The sequence below is a fragment of the Choloepus didactylus genome, chromosome 1, assembly GCF_015220235.1.
Source record: "Choloepus didactylus isolate mChoDid1 chromosome 1, mChoDid1.pri, whole genome shotgun sequence".
NCBI classification, from domain to species: domain Eukaryota; kingdom Metazoa; phylum Chordata; class Mammalia; order Pilosa; family Megalonychidae; genus Choloepus; species Choloepus didactylus.
The window spans coordinates 134504568-134527091 of record NC_051307.1 but is presented as its reverse complement, the minus strand read 5'-3'; the positions used below and the strand labels follow the sequence as shown (position 1 = coordinate 134527091).

The window sequence follows — 22524 nt, the reverse complement described above, 5'->3', positions numbered from 1 at the left end:
AAAAAACAAAAAAACAAGGAAAAAAAAAATCAATGGGTTAAAGAGGAAATCACCAGGGAAATCAGGAATTATGTTGAAGCAAATGACAGTAAAAATGCAATATAACAAAAATTATGAGATGCAGCAAAGGCAGAGTTGAAAGAGAAATGTATAGCTCTAAATGATTACATAAAAATACAAGAAAGATTTCAAATCAGAGACCTAACCTCAAAACTGGAAGAACTAGGAGGCGGGTGAAGATGGTGGAGTGGTGAGATATATGCTTTAGTTGCTCCTCCAAGGAAGTAGGTAGAAAGCCAGGAACTGCATGGACTGGACACCGCAGAGCAATTTGACTTTGGGCATACTTCATACAACACTCATGAACACGTCAAACTGCTGAGATCAGCGAAATATGTAAGTATTTGCAGCCAGGGGACCCACGCCCCTCCCTGCCAGGCTCAGTCCCGTGGGAGGAGGGGCTGTCAGTGCTGGGAATGAGAAGGGAGAACTGCAGTGGTGGCTCTTATCGGAAACTCATTCTACTGATCCAAACTCCAATCATAGATAGACTGAGACCAGACACCAGAGAATCCGGGAGCAGCCAGCCTAGCGGAGAGGAGACTGGGATAGCAAAAACAGCATGAAAAACCCAAAAATAAAAGTGGAGGCTTCTTGGAGTTCTGGTGAACACAGAAAGGGGAAGGGCAAAGCTCAGGCTCTGCGGATCATATGCAAATCCAGAAGAAAAACCGTCTTTCTGTCCCCTGGACCTTTCCTTAATGGCCCTAATTGATTTGTCTCTTAGCATTTCAATAACCCATTAGATCTGTGAGGAGGGCCCCCCCCCTTGTTTTAATCTTTTTTTCTTTTTCTAAAACAATTACTCTAAGAAATCCAATACAGAAAGCCTCAAAGACTTGCAATTTGGGCAGGTCAAGACAAGAGCAGAACTAAGAGAGCTCTGAGACAAAAGGCAATAATCCAGTGGCTGAGAAAGTTCACTAAACACCACAACTTTCCAAGAAAAGAGGCGCATCCTCTCATACCCATCATCCTGGTGGACAGGGAAGACTACTGCCCGTCGCCAGTCCCACAGCCCAGAGCTGCCCCAGACAACCCAGTGTGACGAAACTGCTTCCAATAACATGCACACACCACAAAATTGGGCGTGGATATTAGCTTTCCCTGCACCCTCAGCTGGTTGTCCCACAGTTGGGAAGACGGAGCAGAGTGAATTAACATGCCCCATTCAGCCATCCTTTCAGCAGACTGGGAGCTTCCCTACACAGCCCTGTAACCCAGAACCACCCTGGGGGGATGGCACTCATCTGTGACATAGCACAGTCATCCCTCAACAGAGGACCTGGGGCTGCCCAGCCTGGAAGAGGGACCCAATCACAAGTTTCAGGGGCTACACACCAATACCAAGACTTGTGGGTCAGCAGCAGAGACAAACTGTGGCAGGACTGAACGGAAGGATTAGACTATTGCAGCAGCTTTAAAACTCCAGGAACATCAGGGAGATTTGATTGCTAGAGCCGTCTCCCTCCCTGATCACCCAGACACAAGGCCCATATACAGGGCGGGCAACACCAACTACATATGCAAACTTGGTACACCAATTGGACCCCACAAGACTCACTCCCCCACTCACCACAAAGACAAAGCAGGGGAGAACTGGCTTGAGGGGAACAGGTGGCTCTTGGATGCCACCCACTGGTTAGAGAAAGTGTACTCCACGAAGTTGTAGATCTGACAAAATAGAGACAAGGATTTCAATAGGTCTACAAATCCTAAAAGAACCCTATCAAGTTAAGCAAATGCCAAGAGGCCAAAAACAACAGAAAATTTTAAAGCATATGAAAAAAACAGACAATAAGGATAACCCAAGCCCAAGCACCCAAATCAAAACATCAGAGGAGACACAGTACCTGGAGAAATTAATCAAAGAACTAAAGATGAGCGACAAGACCATGACACAGGATATAAAGGACATGAAGAAGAGCATGGAACAGGATATAAAGGACATCAAGAAGACCCTAGAAGAGCATAAAGAAGACTTTGCAAGAGGAAATAAAAAAACAGATGATCCTATGGAAATTAAAGAAACTGTTGACCAAATTAAAAAGATTCTGGATACTCATAGTACAAGACTAGAGGAAGCTGAACAACAAATCAGTGACCTGGAAGATGACAGAACAGAAAATGAACGAACAAAAGAAAGAATGGAGAAAAAAATCGAAAAAATCTAAGTGGATCTCAGGGATATGATAGATAAAATAAAATGTCCAAATATAAGACTTATTGGTGTTCCAGAAGGGGAAGATAAGGGTAAAGGTCTAGGAAGAGTATTCAAAGAAATTGTTGGGGAAAATTTCCCAAATTTTCTAAACACCATAAATACACAAATCATAAATGCCCAAAGAACTCCAAATAGAATAAATCCAAATAAACCCACTCCAAGACATATTCTGATCTGACTGTCAAATACAAAAGAGAAGGAGCAAGTTCTGAAAGCAGCAATAGTAAAGAAATTCACCACATATAAGGAAACGGCATAAGACTAAGTAGTGACTACTCAGCAGCCACCATGAAGGTGAGAAGGCAGTGGCACGACATATTTAAAATTCTGAGCAAGAAAAATTGCCAGCCAAGATACTTTATCCAGCAAAGTTCTCCTTCAAATTTGAGGGAGAGCTTAAATTTTTCACAGACAAACAAAAGCTGAGAGAATTTGCTAACAAAAGACCTGCCCTACTGGAGATACTAAAGGGAGCCCTAAAGACAGAGAAACAAAGAAAGGAGAGACAGACATGGAGAAAGATTCAGTACTAAAGAGATTCAGTATGGGTACATTAAAGGATATTAATAGAAAGAGGAAAAAATATATATGATGAACATAAACCAAAGGATAAGATGGCTGATTCAAGAAATGCCTTCACAGTTATACCGTTGAATGTAAATGGATTAAACTCCCCAACTAAAAGATACAGATTTGCAGAATGGATCAAAAAAAAACGAACCATCAATATGTTGCATACAAGAGACTCATCTTAGACACAGGGACACAAAGAAATTGAAAGTGAAAGTATAGAAAATAATATTTCATGCCAGCTACAGCCAAAAGAAAGCAGGGGTAGCGATATTAATCTCAGATAAAACAGACTTTAAATGCAAGGATGATTTATAGATAAATGGGAACTCCTCAAGTTTAGAAGTTTGTGTACCTCAAAGGAATTTGTCAAAACGGTGAAGAGGCAGCCAACTCAATGGGAAAAAATATTTGGAAACCATGTATCTGATAAAAGAGTGATACTTTGCATATATAAAGAAATCCTACAACTCAATGACGATATTACAGACAGCCCAATTATAAAATGGGCAAAAGATATGAAAAGACAGTTCTCTGAAGAGGAACTACAAATGGCCAAGAAACACATGAAAAAATGTTCAGCTTCACTAGCTGTTAGAGAGTTGCAAATTAAGACCACAATGAGATACCATCTCACACAAATTAGAATGGCTGCCATTAAACAAACAGGAAACTAAAAATGCTGGAGAGGATGTGGAGAAATTAGAACTCTTATTCATTGTTGGTGGGACTGTATAATAGTTCAGCCACTCTGGAAGTCAGTCTGGCAGTTCCTTAGAAAACTAGATATAGAGTTATCCTTCGATCCAATGGTTGCACTTCTCGGTATATACCCGGAAGATATGAAAGGAGTGACACGAACAGATATCTGCAAGCCAATGTTCATAGTAGCATTATTCACAATTGCCAAGAGAAGGAAACAACCCAAATGTCCTTCAACAGATGAGTGGATAAATAAAATGTTGTATATACACATGATGGAATACTACGCGGCAGTAAGAAGGAACGATGTTGTGAAACATATGACAACATGGATGAACCTTGAAGACATAATGCTGAGCGAAATAAGCCAGGCAGAAAAAGAGAAACATTATATGCTACCACTAATGTGAACTTTGAAAAATTTAAAATAAATGGTTTATAATGTAGGATGTCGGGGAACTAGTGATAGAGAGCAATTAAGGAAGGGGGAATGATAATCCAATAAGAACAGATAAGCTACTGTGGGTAAATTTAACATTCTGGGAATGCCCAGGAATGACGATGGTCTGTTAACTTCTGATGGGTACAGTAGGAACAAGTTCACAGAAATGTTGCTATATTAGGTTACTTTCTTGGGGTAGAGTAGGAAAATATTGGAAGTAAAGTAGTTATCTTAGGGTAGTTGTCTTTTTCTTACTCCTTTGTTATGGTCTCTTTGAAATGTTCTTTTATTGTATTCTTTTACTATTTTATTTTTTATACAGTTGATTTTAAAAAAAAACAAACAAGGACACAAATATGCAGAGCCCCCTTGAGGAGCTGATGGAGAATGCAGGGGTATTGGCCTGCCCCACCTCAGTGGTTGCTAATGTGCTCACAGACATAGGGGACTGGTTGTTTGATGGGTTGAGCCCTCTACCACAGGACTTGCCCTTGGGAAGACTGTTGCTGCAAAGGAGAGGCTAGGCCTCCCTATAATTGTGCCTAATAGTCTCCTCCCGAATGCCTCTTTGTTGCTCAGATGTGGTCCTCTATTTCTAGCTAAGCCAACTTGAAAGGTGAAATCACGGACCTCCCCCCTAAGTGGGATCAGACACCCAGGGGAGTGAATTTCCCTGGCAACGTGGAATACGACTCCCGGGGAGGAATGTAAACCCGGCATCCTGGGATGGAGAACATCTTCTTGACCAAAAGGGGGAAATGAAAGGAAATGAAATAAGCTTCAGTGGCAGAGAGATTCCAAAAGGAGCCGAGAGGTCACGCTGGTCGGCACTCTTACGCACAATATAGACAACCCTTTTTAGGTTCTAATGAATTGGGGTAGCTGGCAGTAGATACCTGAAATGATCAAAGTACAATCCAGAACCCATGAATCTTGAAGACAATTATACAATGGGATTATACAATGGGACTGGGAAAGCCATAAGGACCACACTCCCCTTTGTCTAGTTTATGGATGGATGAGTAGAAAAATGGGGGAAGGAAACAAACAAACAAACAAACAAAGGCACCCAGTGCTCTTTTTTACTTTAATTGCTTTTTTTCACTTTAATTATTATTCTTGTTATTTTTGTGTGTGTGGTAATGAAGGTGTCAGGGATTGATTTTGGTGATGAATGTACAACTCTGTAATGGTACTGTGAACAATTGAATGTACGATTTGTTTTGTATGACTGCGTGGTATGTGAATATATCTCAATAAAATGAATATTAAAAAAAAAACTGGAAGAACTAGAAAAAGAAGGGCAAACTAAACCCAAAACAAGCAGAAGGAAGGAAATAACAAAGATTAGAATGCAGATAAATTAAATAGAGAACAAAAGAAAGCCATAGAGAGACTCAATAAAACCAAAAGTTAGTCTTTTAAAAGATCAATAAAAATTGAGAAACCTTCAGCTAGACTGACAAAGAAAAAAAAGAAAGGACACAAATACCTAAAATGAAAAATGACCTCACAGAAATAAAAGTACTATAAAAGGTTAGTATGAACAACTGTATGCCAATAAATTAGATAACCTAGATGAAATGGACAAATTCTTAGGAACACACAGACTACCTACACAAACTCAAGGAGAAATAGAAGATCTCTACAAATCAATAACTGGCAATAAGATTGAACCAGTAATCCAAAACCTCCCAACTAAGAAAGTCCCAGGACTAGATGGCTTAACATGGGAATTATACTAAACATTTCAAGAAGACTTAACACCAATCCTGTTCAAACTCTTCTTAAAAATTGAAAAAGGAGGGAACACTCCCTAATTAATTCTATGAGGCCAACATCACCCACATAGCAAAGCCCCATACCATCATACCAAAGATACCACAAGAATAAAAAATTACAGACCAATATCTCTTTTGTTTTACTTTTTTTTACCAAAACAAATTCTATATTTGATTGTTCACAGTACCATTACATAGCAGTGCGTTTATCCCCAAAATCAATCTCTGACACCTTCATTACCACACAGACAAAAACAACAAGAATAATAATTAAAGAGAAAAAAAGCAATTTAAGTAAAAAAGAACACTGGATGCCTTTGTTTGTTTGTTTTTGTCCTTCCCCCATTTTTCTACTCATCCATCCATAAACTAGACAAAGGGGAGTGTGGTCCACATGGCTTTCCCAATCACATTGTCACCCCTCATAAGTTAATTTTTATACAATCATCTTCAAGATTCATGGGTTCTGGGTTGTAGTTTGATAGTTTTAGGTATCTACCGCCAGCTACCCCAATTCATTAGAACCTAAAAAGGGTTGTCTGTATTGTGCGTAAGAGTGCCCACCAGAGTGACCTCTTGGCTCCTTCTGGAATCTCTCTGCCACTGAAGCTTATTTCATTTCCTTTCATTTCCCCCTTTTGGTCAAGAAGATGTTCTCCATCCCATGATGCTGGGTATACATTCCTCCGCTGGATTCATATTCCATGCTGCCAGGAAAATTTACTCCCCTGGGTGTCTGATCCCATGTAGGGGGGAGGGCAGTGATTTCACCTTTCAAGTTGGCTTAGCTAGAGATAGAGGGCCACATCTGAGCAACAAAGAGGCATTCAGGAGGAGACTCTTAGGCACAATTATAGGCAGGCCTAGCCTCTCCTTTGCAGCAACGGTCTTCCCAAGGGCAGGTCCTGTGGTAGAGGGCTCAACCAATCAAACCACCAGTCCCCTATGACAGACCAATATCTCTTATGAATGCAGATGCAAAAATCACCAAAACAGAATACTAACCAAATCCAAAAGCACACAAAAGAATTATACAATATGATCAAGTGGGATTTATCCCAGGTATGAAGATTGGTTCAATATAGGAAACTCAATTAATGTAATATACCACCTTAACACAATGAAGGAAAAAAAAAATACATGATCATCTCAAACAATGCAGAAAAGGCATTTGACGAAATCTGGGAATAGATGGAAACTTCCTCAACATGATAAAGGGCATATATGAAAGACTCACAGCTAACTACTACTTAATGGTAAAATACTGAAAGCTTTCCCTCTAAGATCAGGAACAAAACAAGGATGCCCATCGTCACCATTGTTAGTCAACATTGTACTGTAAGTTCTTGACAGAGCAATTAGGCAAAAAAAAAGAACTAAAAGGCATCCAAATTGGACATGAAGAAGTCAAACTTTCCCTATTTGCAGATGACATGGTCATATTTACTGAAAATCCTGAAAATTCCAAACAAAACTCCTAGAGCTAACAAATGAATTCAGCAAAGTGTAGAGGTACAAGATCAACACTCAAAAATCAGCAGTGTTTTCATAAACAAACAATGAACAATCAGAAGAAATCAAGAAAAAAAATTACATTTACAATAGCAACTAAAAGAATCAAGTATCAAGGAATAAATCTAACCAAGGATGTTAAAGACCTGTACACAGGAAATCAAAGAAGACACAAATATGTGGAAGGACAGTCCATCTTCATGGATTGGAAGACTAACGTTGTTAAGATGTCAATTCTACCCAAAGCAATTTACAGATTCAATGCAATCCAATCAAAATTCCCAGAACTTTCTTTGCAGAAATGGAAAAACCAGTCATCAAATTTTTATGGAAGAGTATTGTGCCAGTTTGAATTTATTGTGTCCCCCAAATGCCATTATCTTTGTGGTCTTGTGGGACAGACTTTTTGGTGCTGGTTAGATTTGCTTGGAATGTGCCCCACCCAGCTGTGGGTGGTGACTTTGGTGGGATACTCCCATGGAGGTGTGACCCCACCCATTCAGGGTGGGCCTTGATCAGTGGAGCCATATAACATGCTGACTCAAAGAGACTGAACAGAGTGCAGCTGGGAGTGATGTTTTGAAGAGGAGCAAGCTTGCTAGAGAGGAACGTCCTGGGAGAAAGCCGTTTTGAGGCCGGAGCTTTGGAGCAGACGCCAGCTGCCTTCCTAGCTAGCAGGGGTTTTCCGGACGCCATTGGCCATCCTCCGGTGAAGGTACCCGATTGCTGAGGTGTTACCTTGGACGCTTTGTGGCCTTAAGACTATAACTGTGTAGTGAAATAAACCCCCGTTTTATAAAAGCCTATCCATCTCTGGTGTTTTGCATTCTGTAGCATTAGCAAACTAGAACAAGTATGGAGTCCCAAATAGCCAAAGCTACCTTGAAAAAGAGGAATGAAATTGGAGGACACACACTTCCTGATCTTAAAACTTATTACAAACAACAGTAATCAAAATAGCATAGTATTGGCACAAGTAGAGACATATACCAATGGAATAGAATTGAGAGCTCAAAAATCAACCCTCAGATGAGGGTTAAAGATTTTTGGGAAGGGGATAAAAACACTTAATTGAGAAACAATAGTCTCTTCAACAAATGGTGCTGGGAATACTGGATTACCATTGGCAAAAAAATTAAGTTAGACCCCTACCTCAACCTCACACTACACAAAAATCAACCTACATGGATCACAGACCTATATATAACAATCAGAACTATCAAACTCCTGGAAGAAAACATAGGGAAGAATCTTTAGTACACTGTGGTAGGCATTGGTTTCTCAGACTTTATACCCAAAGCACCAGCAACAAAAGCAAAAAAAAAAAAAAAAAAAAAAAAAAAAACAAACCAGAAAAATGGGACCTTATCAAAATTTAAAACTTTTGTGCTTCAAAGGACTTTATCACGAAAGTAAAACAACCTTCACAATGGGAGAAAGTATTTGTAAACCACATATCAGATAAAGTTTTAATATCCAGAATACATAGAAAGAAATCCTTCAACTTAACAACAAAAGACAAACTACCCAATTTTAAAATGGGCAAAAAACTTCAATAAACATCTCTCCAAAGAATACAAAAGGCCAGAAAGTACATGATAAAATGCTCCACATCATTAGTCATCAGGGAAATGGAAATCAAAACCACAATGAGATACCATTTTACACCAATTAAAAAAAAAAAAACAGAAAATTACAAGTGTTGGCGAGGATGCAGAGCAACAGGAACACTTGCTCATTGCTGGTGGCAATGTTAAATGTTGCAGTTGCTGTGCAAGTGAGTCTGGTAGTTCCTCAGAGAGTTAGGTATAGAACCAGCATACAACCTAGAAATCCCACTTCTAGGTATATACCTGTGCTGGTCTGGATGTACTATGTTCTTTAATGCAATCTTGTGGAGGCAGATGTATTACTGTTGATTATGTTGGAACTCTTTGATTGCTTCCATAGAGATGACTCAATCAACTGCGAGCGGAACATCTGATTGGATTATTTCCATGGAGATATGGGCCCACCTATTTAGGATTGGTCCTGACTTAATCACTGGAGTCCTATAAAAGAGCTCACAAACAGAAGGACCTCAGAGTAGCTGAGAGTGACATTTTGGAGAGCAGTTTAGAGAGACATTTTGGAGACAGCTGTTGAAAGCAGACTTTTGCTAACACTTTGGATATACTAGCCCAGAGTTTGCCCCGAGAAGCTGACGCACAGACATTTTGGAGAATGCCATTGCAAAATGCAACCTGGGAGCAAGCAAACGCCAGCCATGTGCCTTCTGAGCTAACAGGACACCAATGCCCTTTCTTCAGTGAAGGTATAATCATGGTTATGCCTTGGTTTGGACACTTTTATTGCTGTAGAACTGTAAATCTGTAACTAAATAAAACCCCTTTATAAAAGTCAATCCATTTCTGGTATTTTGCATAATGGCAGCATTAGCAAACCGGAACAATACCCAAAAGAACTGAAAGCAGAGACTCCAACAGACATTTGCACTCTGATGTTCATAGTGATATTTTTCACAACTGCCAAAAGATGGAGGCAACCCAAGTATCCATCTACCTATGAAAGGATAAATAAAATGTGGTGTAAACATACAATGGAATCTTATTCATCTGTAAAAAGGAATGAAATTCTGATACATACAATGACATGGATGAACCTTGAAGACAACATGTTGAGTGAAATAAGCCAGGCACAAAAAGACAAATATGGTATGATCTCACTGATACAAAATAACTATAATAAGCAAACTCATAGAGTCAGAACCCAGAATATAGGTTACCAGGGGACAGAGTAGGGATATGGAATAGGGAGTTAAGGATTAAAATGTACAGAGTTCCTACTGGAACGATGGAAATGCTTTGGTAATGCATGATGGGGAATGTTAGCACAACATTGTGAACATAATTAACAGCACTAAAATGTATCTTATTAATGTGCTTAAAAGAGTAAATGTTATGTTGTATATATAATAGAATAAAATTTTTTTTAAAAAGTACATGGAACTTTACTCCAAAAACCATGAACCCTAAGTTAAACCACAGACTAAAGGTAATTAGTACAATTAGAAAAATGTGATTTCATCAATTGTAACAAATATACCACACCAATGCCAGGTGTTACTAACAGGGTAGTGAGAATCCTGTACATTATGCATGGTTGTTCTGTAAACCCACAACTTTTCTAATAAAAATAAAATTAAAAATAAAAAAAATCTCAGCAAGGATCTTCGTGGATATGGACAAGTTCATTCTAAAATTTATATGGAAAGGCAAAGGATGAGAAAGTAAAAGGATGATTAAAGGTATACCATGCAAACAAACAGTAAGCATAAGAAAGCAGAATGGGGTTATACAAACATCAGACAAAGTAGACTTCAAGACAAGTAGTATTACCAGAGATAAGGAGGGACATTTCATAATACTAAAAGGGTCAGTTTATCAGGAAGACAAAACAGTCATACCTAAATATGTGCCTAATAGCAGAGTTTTAATATACGTGGAGTACAATTTTACAGAATTAAAGAGAGTGGCGGAAAAGTCTACAATCAGTTAGAAATTTTAAAACCTCTTTCTCAGTAACTGATAGAACAACTAGACAAAAACTCAGACTGAATATCTAAGATACAATATGAACAACTTGACCTAATCAACATTTGTAGAACACCACACACAACAACTGTAGAACACATATTCTTTTCAAGTATGCCTGGTACATACACTATAATAGACTACAGACTGGGCCATAAACAAGCCTTAGTAACCAAAGACTGAAATCCTATGGAGTATGTTCTTTGACCAAAATAGAAAGAAATTAGAATTCAATAATAATAGAACATATCAAAATATTGGGAATTACATAATACATTTCTAGATAATTCATCAATCAGAGAAGATATCACAAGAGAAATGAAAAAATATTTGGAACTGAATGATTATGAAAAGTACATGATTTCAAAGTTTCTGCGATGCAGTTTATAGCTTTGAATAATATATTAGAAAAGAAAAAAGTTATAAAATCAATTACTCAAAATTCTACCTAAAGAAGGGCATAAAAGAAGAGCAATGCAAACCCAAGTAATAAGAAGGAAGGAAATAAAGTTAAAAGCAGAAACTGATGAAGAAGAAAACAGAAAGTTAACAGAAGACATACATACTCTTTCCCTCTTGTGCTCACATAATCTAAATAATCATGTTTCCTCTAAGTATACTTTATGACAAATTTCTAGAAAATTTAGGAGCACAAACCCCACCAAAATTGAGAATACTATTTGAAATGTAGACTTATAGTTGGGTTCATTACTTACTAACCATGAAATCAATCCTTCATGTCACTTAAGTGCTTAGGCCTCATTTTTTCTCATTTGTAAAATAAAGACAATAATAACTGAATAATAGAATTTCAGAGTAGGCAGAATTCTTAAGAGCACCTGGTACAGGGATTCCATTATCTGGCCACACAAGAATTACCTAAGGAGCTCAAGAAAACCATATTCCCAGATCCCACCCTTGGAATTTCTAAATTAGATCTGGGGTGGGGCCTAGGAATCTGCTTTTTTGTTTTGTTTTGTTTTGTTTCCAAAAAAAAAAAAGCTCCCCAGCCAACCTGAAGACAAATATTTGGAAATCACTTTGTTCAACCAACTCATTTTACAGGTGAGGAAACTGTGGCACATATCTGCAGTGGCCTGGAAGATAGCCCACTGCAGATACCCTCGGGGATGGGGGAACGGAGGGGGGAGCCCGAAGCAGAAATAAACCCCGCAGCTAGCAGCTGGCTCCCCGGAGGGTGGGATAAACTCCTGCCCGGGGCCGTGCCCACAGCCCAGAGCCCCGCCAGTTGTCCCGGAGCTGGGAAGGAGGAACTGTGAGAGGAGGGGGGTGTGGAGACACCCGTTCGGCCATCTTTGCATCAGGCTGAAAGCGCCCCAGCACGGCCCGGTGGCCCGGGGCTTCCCTTGAGGGACGGTGCGAACTGGTGACGTAGCACAGCCTTCCCTCAGCAGAGGTCCTGGAGGATTGTGGCTGGGCAGGGGGACCCGCTCGGAGAACCCAGGGACACTACGCCAAGTCTGGTGGTTTGTGGGACAGTGAGAGAGAGGGGCTGGGGCTGAAATGAAATGAAGGCTTAGACTCTGGCAGTGGCCTTGAATCTCTGGGAACCTGGGGGATTTCAATATTAAAGCTGTCCTTCCTCCTTGGCCACCCAGATACACGCCCCACATTCAGGGCAGATGGCTCCAGCAACACACCCAAACTGAGTTCACCATCTGAACCCCACAAGAATCATTTCCCCACACACAGCGGGGACAAGGTGGAGAACTGACTTGAGGGGTATAGGTGACTCACAGACACCATCTGCTGGTTGGTCAGAGAAAGTGTATGCCACCAAACTGTGTTTCTGAAAAATTAGACAGGTATTTTTTTTTACAACTTGAAAGAACCCTATCAAGCAAAGCAAATGCCAAGAGGCCAAAAAACAACAGAAAATCTTAATGCATATGATAAAACCAGATGATATGGAGAATCCAACTCCAAACACACAAATCAAGATATCAGAAGAGACACAGTACCTCGCACAATGAATCAAAGAACTACAATTGAGGAATGAAAACATGGCAAAGGATTTAAAGGACATCAAGAAGACCATGGCCCAGGATAAAAGCGACATAAAGAAGACCCTAGAAGAGCATAAAGAAGACATTGCAAGAGTAAATAAAAAAATAGAAGATCCTATGGAAATAAAAGAAACTGTTGGCCAAATTAAAAAGACTCTGGATATGCACAATACAAGACTAGAGGAAGCTGAACAATGTCTCAGTGTCCTAGAAGTCCACAAAACAGAAAATGAAAGAACAAAAGAAAGAATGGAGAAAAAAATAAAAAAAAATCTAAATGGATCTCAGGGATACGATAGATAAAATAAAATGTCCAAACTTAAGACTCATTGGTGTCCCAGAAGGGGAAGAGAAAGGTAAAGGTCTAGAAAGAGTATTCAAAGAAATTGTTGGGGAAAACTTTCCCAACCTTCTACACAATATAAATACACAAAGCATAAATGCCCAGCGAACTCCAAATAGAATAAATCCAAATAAACCCACTCTGAGACATATTCTGATCAGACTCTCAAATACTGGAGAGAAGGAGCAAGTTCTGAAAGCACCAAGAGAAAAGCAATTCACCACATACAAAGGAAACAACATAAGACTAAGTTGTGACTACTCAGCAGCCACCATGGAGGTGAGAAGGCAGTGGCATGACATATTTAAAATTCTGAGAGAGAAAAATTTCCAACCAAGAATACTTTATCCAGCAAAACTCTCCTTCAAATTTGAGGGAGAGCTTAAATTTTTCATAGACAAACAAATGCTGAGAGACTTTGCCAGTAAAAGACCTGCCCTACTTCAGATACTAAAAACAAATGCTGAGAGACTTTGCCAGTAAAAGACCTGCCCTACTTCAGATACTAAAGGGAGCCCTACCAACAGAGAAACAAAGAAAGAAGAAAGATATATAAGAGAATTTTAACAGACATATGGTACCTTACATCCCAAATCACCAGGACACTCATTTTTCTCTAGTGATCATGGATCTTTCTCCAGAGGGGACCATAAGCTGGGACATAAAAGAAGCCTCAAGAAAATAAAAAAAAAAAAATTGAATATACTTGAAGCACATTCTCCAACCACAATGGAATACAAATGGAAGTCAATAATTTTTGAACTGTAACTCCACTATTTACTTCCTACATGATATAAAATACACAAACTCTAATGACAAATCAGTGGTTTTGAACTCAATGTAAAATATATAATTTTAGACAACTATAAAGGTGGGGGAATGGAGTATAGGAACATAGTTTTTGTGTCCTATAGAAGTGAAGGTGGTATCAAAGAAAAACAAGATTGATATGGATTTAAGAGGTTAATTTTAAGCCCCACAGTAAACATAAAGAAATTATCAGAGAATATAACCATAGAGATGAAAAGTAGAGTTTGGGTTAAGAGAAATGGGGGAAGGGGCAATGGGGAGTTAAGAAGTGAGTGTAGGGTTGCTGTTTGAAGTGAAGAGAAATTTCTAGTAATGGATGGTGGGAAAGAGCATTACAACATTCTAAATGTGATTAATCCCACTAATGGAATGCTAGGGAGGGGATGGAATGGGAAGATTTAGGCTGTATACATGTTTCCACAAATGAAAAAAAAAAAAAAAGACAGTCTAAATAGATGACAATTGAATGTCAAGGATGAACTTGGATGGGATTGTAGGAGAGGACAGGTGGCTCAAAGGGACACATTTGAGACATAAGGAAAAGGAAATATAGAATGTAAGCTTTGTATCATTTTTGAATCTCTTGTACTTCTTAGCTGCGCTTAATGGGATTGCATAAAATAATGTTCTTGTTCATGGGAAGTGTATATGTGAATTATAGTATATGTTCAAGGATGTGTGCAGCTAGTTCTCATATGTTCAGAAGACAGAGCAATAGATATGGATGATAGATAGGGAGGGAGAGAGGGAGGGAGGGAAAGAAATAGCGATGTGACAACATGTTAAAGTTGGTGGATTGAGCTATCGGGGGAGGGGGTCAAGGTATGATGGAATTCTGTGTATGGGGTTAGTATTGTTTTTGCTACTGTTCCTATAACTTTGAATTTATTTCAAAATAAAAAAAAATTAAATTAAATTAAAAAAAAATACATTAGATCTCTGACATTGGTTTCTGGAAATTAAATGAAAATGACCTGGTCTTTTCTCTGGGAGACACCCCCAGAAAGTCACTCCATGTAACTTTTGGTTTTCTTGTTTTAAAAGAGAATGCTTTCAATAGTGTCATCTATGCCTTATTTTATTAAATATAAGGAATTCAGATACACCATGATGAGCCCCTTTTCATATTTAGATTTTATGCTCAAATGTTTTTATGAATATTAGAACTTTAGGGATACAAGTTTAACAGGCAAATATTTTCTTAACACGTTAAAACAAATGCTTGCTAGAGTAACTAAGTCTAACATGGTCCTTTTCTGTTATTTACTAGTATTTTTTGCCTATCATTTATTAACTAGGAACAGGAGAATGTGGCTAACACTTATACTTTAAATAGATTACCCCAAAAGATTAAAATTTTCTTTTACATTTTCTGTAATATTCTCACCTCTAAAAGATAAATTGGGCATAGTCCTTGGAAATACAGTCCTTCTTGAATTCAAATTAGCCATTCATTTACCTTTGATAGATTTAATTTTCATAAACTCTGTTATAAAGTTACCTATTTTTCTGAAATAATAGAAAAATGAAACCAACCTGATCCTAATTTTTTATGTGTTAAGGTATTAAACTTCTTTTAAAAAATCTCAAATTAATGTATCTTCTAGGAAAGGATAAAACTATACTTCATGATTTTTCTGAGATGAATAATTTACGATTCAGTCATATTACATCAAAAACAATGCAGGTGACTAAGCTGACACTAAACTAAGACATTCTTTTTTGTACTATTTTTGTTACTCTAGTACAATGTAACTAATTCTGAACTAATAGTTTTTCTCTCTTTCCCCAGCTCTATGAAGACTTATTTGACTGCTTACATTAAATACTGACTTAATCAAAGAGTTGCTCTTATCGTTTTTGCTTTTTAAAGCATGGAAAACAAGGTATAAGGTTAAATTTCCATGCTTATGACAAAATTTTAGCAAAGCACAATAATTACATAAATATCCATGTACAAAATTTGGAATTTACAGAATTAATAAAAGATGTATTTTACATAATCTAAAGCCTTGGATTTAAGAAGTTTTTTTCCCTGCAATTTTATTGAGATATAGTCGCATGCCATTCAATCATCCAAAGTGTACAATCAATTGTTCACCATCATCATCAGTTGTGCATTCAGTACCACAATCAATTTTTGAATATTTTCATTATTTCAAAAAATAATAATAAAAATAAGAATAAAAATAAAAATAAAAAAGAACACTGAAAAATCTCTTCCCCCATCCCTCCCATTCTTCCCATTATTCATTTATTTTTTTGTCCACATTTTTCTACGCATTTGTCCATACACTGGATAAAGGGAGTGTGAGCCACAGAGTTGTCACAATCACATGGTCACACTGTATAAGCTATACAGTTATACAATCATCTTCAAGAATCATGGCTACCGGACTGTAGTTCAACAGTTTCAGGTACCTTCTTCTAGCTATTCTAATAAACTAAAAATTAAAAAAGGGATATCATTATAATACATATGAATAACCTCCAGAATGACCTCTCAACTCATTTGAAATCTCTCAGCCAGTGAAACTTTATTTTGTTTCATTTCTCTTCTCCCTTTTGGTCAAGAAGGCTTTCTCAATCCTACGACGCCGGGTCCACACTCATCCCTGGAAGTCATGTCCCATGTTGCCAGGGAGATTTTTACCCCTGGGAGTCATCCCCCCTGTCCCAGGGGGGAGGGCAGCAAGTCCACCTGCCAAGTTGGCTTAGAGAGAGAGGCCACATCTGAGGAACAAAAGAGGTTCTCTGGGGGTGACTCTTAGGCACAATTATAGGTAGGCTTAGCCTCTCCTTTGCAGTAATAAGTTTCATAAAGGCAAGCCCCAAGACTGAGGGCTTGGCGTACTAAATAGTAGTCCCCAGTGCTTGTGAGTATATGAGGAATTCCCCAGGTGGGGAAATTTAATATTTCCACTTTTCCCCCAGTCCCTCAGGGGGATTTTCAAATATTTTTTTATCCTCTGCCCAAATTACTCTGTGATGTATCAGGGCTTCACACTAACCTGTACAAACAAATCAGATCTCACTCCCTATTCAAGGTTCCATGTAATTATGGTGTTTGAATAAACTGACCATACAAGTTAAATCATACAGCGTGCTACATAAAATATAGATTTTCCACCAAATAACCATCTCTTATTTAGTTTTTTTTAAATAGAGTATTTTGTGTATTTTATGGTAGCAACTAGTGTTAAAGTATAACAATGTAGCACAATATAATGAGCAATTTCAAATCCAAGAATGAAGTTCTACTATTGAATTAGGAGATTTTCCAGATGGAGGTGGGAGGGGGGGTCTTTTACTCAGATAATAAAGCAATCACCAGTACAGGCCAACCAATAAAGTCAGAAAAGTACTGCTAATAGCTGCCAAGTAAAGTAAGTTTGATGGTTGAGAATGCAAAGACCAGATGGAAAATTTAACAGAACTACCATCCTTTTAACTCACTCTTATCAACTTTAAAAATCAGCTTAGTGAGGGTCTTTATTCTTGAAAAAACATTTCCAATTGCATGAAGGAAGTTAATGGGAGAAACAGATTTACTATATAACTACTGGGTTGGAGTGATGTATCTGTAAAAAAGTAAGGATTTCTGCTTTTTTAAATATCCCTTGAAATTGTCATCAATCTAATTACATATTTGCATAGTAAGAAATACATTCAAAACAAAAGCTAAACCTATTATTAACAGCCTCCAAGCATTCAGGAGCTTTTCTCTCTCCCTGGAAGCATTTCTTGAACAACATTGAAAGGAAATGCTTACAAAAATAACATTTTTCTAGGCTTAATACTTAATCAAATACCCTGATATTATACCAGCTTACATTTACTTTGAAGCTTACATAAATTGCTATCCTAGTTCTACCAAGAAAACCTAGATAAGAATTTTTAATACAACCCAGACAGTAAGGTACTCAAAATGGAAACCTGGGTTGTTGCTCTTAACTCTTACACCAAGGGTTTATCTCCTGAACTTGTCCACTTCTTACTATCCCCACTGCAACTCCCTATTATAAAGGCCAACATCATCTTTTCCTTGCACTACTGCAACAGTCTCCTAATTAGCCATCCTCCTTTTAATCTAGCTCCCCTCCTATCTTTTCTCCAAGCTGACCTCAGAATATGCTTCCCCAAAATGCAAAATCTAATAAGGTCACTACTTAAAACAGATCAGCAGTGCACCATTACCCCTAAGAAAAAATACAAACTACTACAGCCATGCTGAACTTTAAATTTTTCTAATGGACTGTATTCCAAATACACAGTCATATTGAACTTACACAAAGAACCATATTCTTTTACAATTTGATGCACAAGAGGTCCCTTCTGCTGGCAAAACTGTTTCTGCAAACTTGCCTGCATGGAGAACTACTTATTCTTTAATTCCTTGCTTTTGCATGCCCTATCCCCTTTCCTGTACCTCTGTTCCTTTGACACCAAAGCAGTATTTCCAATATTGAAATATTATCATGATAGTACCCATCTTAAAAGTCATCCATTGCTCCCTGTTGACTAACAATGATTTCCCAACTCCCCCCCCCCCTTTTTTTTTTTTTGGAATGTAGTATTTGGAATATAGTCCATTAGAAAAATTAAAAGTTCAGCATGGCTGTAGTAGTTAGTGACCCTTTGTTCAAAGGAAATCTTATACTGGTTGCTCAAGTAGCAAAAGAGATCAATGTAGAGCTTTTCTGGTTGCAGGTGGAGAGAAGGAAAGGGAGCGCAAGCCCCTTCCTCTTCTCCACTCCACAGCGACAACCCTAAAAGGGCTTGACAGAAAATAATTACAAAACCACTCTTCTAAAGATTAAAATCTAGACTCTTTTACATGGCAAATATAGATCTCATTTGAGAATATCTGTTCTATATCACTTCCTGGATCTATCCTCTACAAAATTATATTGACCTTGCACAAAAACACCATAATCTTTTCCACTTTGATGCATAAGAGAGTCCTTCTGCCTCTTGGAGAACTAATAATTCAAACATTATTGCCTTTAGAAAATATTTCCAATCCATGTCCCATAGGCAGAGTTAGGCTCTGCCATGCCTTCACTGTGCTTGTATAAACCTCCTGTCTAGCACTTATCACACTGTACTTTAAGTCTAAAGTCTGATTCTCCACTGGACTGTCCACAATTTCAATGAAAGTCTTTACATCTTTTTCATACTTCCATCCCCAGTTCCTAGAACAGTCTTATCTGTAGTATGTATTTTGTCTATTGAATGAAAGAACATATATTTATATCAATTCCACATCTCTAAAAATGTTTTTACAATATATTTAGTCAATTCAGTTGAACAAGACAAAAGCAAAATCCCTTTAAAAAGTATTTTTTTTCCAGAAAAGTTAACATTCTATAAAAAGTTCGGTGCTTAATAAGGTAAATATTTCTATTCAGTTATTCAGATCAATTCATTGCCCCAAGTTTCAGCTTTAAAATTTTAAAAGATTTCCAACAAAAATGGCAAATTAAAATTATTATGCTTAAATTGTTATAAAAAAGTTTTAAGTATCAACTCTGTTATAAAGATAATAAACAAAGCTATGGGAACTTATAAACTATCTAGGGTGTCAAAAATAATACACATGAAACTAAAATGGACAATATAAGAGCATGATAAATTGTGAAGATGAGACTACATATTTTATAGACTTAGAATCATTGATTTTAAAAAATCAGAAATTAAAGTTCCTTAGCTGATGAGATGATCTGTTCTGACATCCTGATACTATAACTGAGAAAAGAGAGACCCAGATGAGAGAAAGTTAGAAAAATAAACAAATGCACTTCATGAAGTCAAACATGAAATGGGACTTGAAGAATGAGAAGAACAGCAAGTATAAGACAGAGTTGAGAACATCCCACAAAAGGAAAACATGAGTGAGGATGTTAGTCAGGGGCAGCAAAGATTTATGAGCCAGTGTTCAGCCTGATTTGAACACAAGAGAGTTGCAGGCACCAGGTTTCAGAGAGGTTTTTAAGCCAGAAAGAAGACATTATATTTTATACAATAGAAAATAAATATCAGAAAACTAATTAGATCATTTATAGGGCTCTAAAAATTCTAAGTTAATGTTCTTATTTTCCATTTTAGAAAACTCAACCATATGACAACTATGTGATTTCCTCATAGTTTGTAGTAGTATGGAATAATCTTGATCAAACTCTTTTTGCCACGCAATGCTGCTGCTTCTGGAGTACTTTGATGGAACATCCCATTCCCCATGGACAGTAAGTTAATGCTGCTGGGCTTGACTATTTGCCTAAATTCTAAACAGAATTTGTATGGAGAGCATATTCTCCTGTGAGGAAAAATTCTCAGACATTCAAATACGAATTCCTGACAAAGAGAAAGACATCCTTTGGTTTTAAAGTGACCATTTTTTTAAAAAATTTACCATTAATTCTTTACCAAAAATATTCAACTAAAATTTCTTTATAAAATGTGTTGATAGTAAAAAAATAAAAATAAAAAAGTAGTTTAATATTGCACTCTCCATACTGATTGGGCATGAATTTTAATACTTTTAACTACTTCTCCACCCTTCACAATGATGCTCAAATTAAGTATTTCCAGAAAGACAAATAGTAGAAAACACAGTCATTCTTAATCTTAAAGAGTTCATATGGTCCCATAAATCTGGAATTGATTGAACCAGTGTATTAAGAAGACAAATCAGAAAGATTCAGTCAAATGCATTCATTGAAAATGCTTTCTAAAGACTGAGAATCATGTGTGTTGTGCATTACCACATTTGTTACAGCACAGCTGTGATTGCTCACCACTATAACTTACCCCAGTTTTATCACACAAGCGTAAAGTATGAAATGATCCAACAGCAAATAATTCTCCATCTGGAGCCCAGGCAACTGAGGTAATAGGATGCTCATGAGGTTGTGAATTATACAGGGGGCGGCCATAACTATCCCACACCTAGAAAAGCAAATCATCTTTTTTTATCTGTAACAGCCACATATTGTTACAAACAAGTTTATCCTCCAATAAAGTAACAGATAAAGATTTAGAAATCAACACTTCATAATATTAACATTAAAGTCTTTACTGTAAGACACGAAAAAAGGCTGTATCTCTTGAAAACTAAATATCTCAAAAAATATAACTGATTTTTTTCAGATTTTAACAAATCTTTGATTAAACATAAAAGCTTCCAATTTTAAGTCCTTTTAATTTTAATAATATTTTTAAATTTTGAAATGTTCAGTTATTTTCCCAGTAACTGCTCTATCATCTTTCCTTAAAGTATTTATTTCAATTATATTTCTTTTAACTAAATAGCTTCATTAACTCCTATTCTTCCCCACAAATTATTTTGATCTGAAGCTAATCAATGCTTAGTAAACCAATAGGGGTGATTTTAAAAAAACTTAAAAAGATTGATTTAAATGGAGTTACTAGAACGAGGAGGTGCATTTATGTTGCTACTAGTTAAATTCTATAGGTCAGTGAGATAGTTCTTATAAAGTTATCACTTAAAATTGTAAAATAACAATTTGGTAAATGATTAAGAGACATGTCTAAATGAGAAACTAGAAGAACATTCTTACATGCTAAATACTTTTCACCTAAATTCAACTCTTTCAACCAGATGATAAATTCAAACATTACATACCTTATATTTACAGTCTTCACCAGCAGATAAAATAAGATCATTGACTGAGTTCCAATCTACTTTTAAAATAATGCCATCATGAGCCTTCCACTATAAGAAAAAAATAAGATATTAATTTTAATTGTAAGAGCACTGAAAAGTATTTTCTATAAGAAAAGTCACTTTGCTTCATTCTAATGATTCTTCTCTTGTCTTCTCCTCAAAGATTCCAATCTTCCTTTTATAGTCATTGTGCAATACCTCATTTTCTTGTTTCACGTCTAACTGACACTAATGAAAACACCTAGGACCATGTCATCCACTATATAGCTTACTTTTTTATAAATTTCTTCTGTTGCCTCGACTGCAGATGGAAAATCAATTGCTATTGTACTATTTCAAGCTTGACATTGGTGTGATAATACTGGAATGAATATATTACATATTCCGGAAATATTAGTTGAATCTGAATCTTGCCATGTCTCTTTTGTGCAGTTGATCCCATCACTGATACTGCCTCATGCGTTTATGAATTCTTTTTTGTCTAACTCCTACTATATTAACATCTTCTTTAGTAATCTCTTCATTCTTTTCTCCACATTTCCCTAAGCTTCATTCTCATAAACTTCATGTGTTCTGGTTCACAAATGGACTACTCTGAGAACTTCTGTTGCATTCACCATGTCCGAAAAGGACAATGTTTTCCACAGATACGTATATATTCTGAATATATATTCACCCAGAAATTGGCAATCTAGAAAGTAAGCATGACTGTCTTCTTAGTCTTAAATATAATTCATGTGCTCATTTGCCTACTAACACACATACAATAAAAG

General features: G+C 37.0%; 1 protein-coding gene across 4 annotated transcripts in view; it reads right to left on the bottom strand.

Annotated features, from left to right (window-relative positions):
* IFT80 (intraflagellar transport 80) overlaps positions 1–22524 on the bottom strand; it is a 213833-nt gene that overhangs the window by 103965 nt on the left and 87344 nt on the right. For all 4 annotated transcript variants that reach the window (XM_037841715.1, XM_037841695.1, XM_037841725.1 and 1 more), the window contains exons 7-8: positions 21710–21799; positions 20875–21012 (exon numbers count right to left, since the gene is read on the bottom strand). In XM_037841715.1, coding sequence (XP_037697643.1) covers positions 20875–21012; positions 21710–21799 — 228 coding nt within the window. The remainder of the gene's footprint in view (positions 1–20874; positions 21013–21709; positions 21800–22524) is intronic.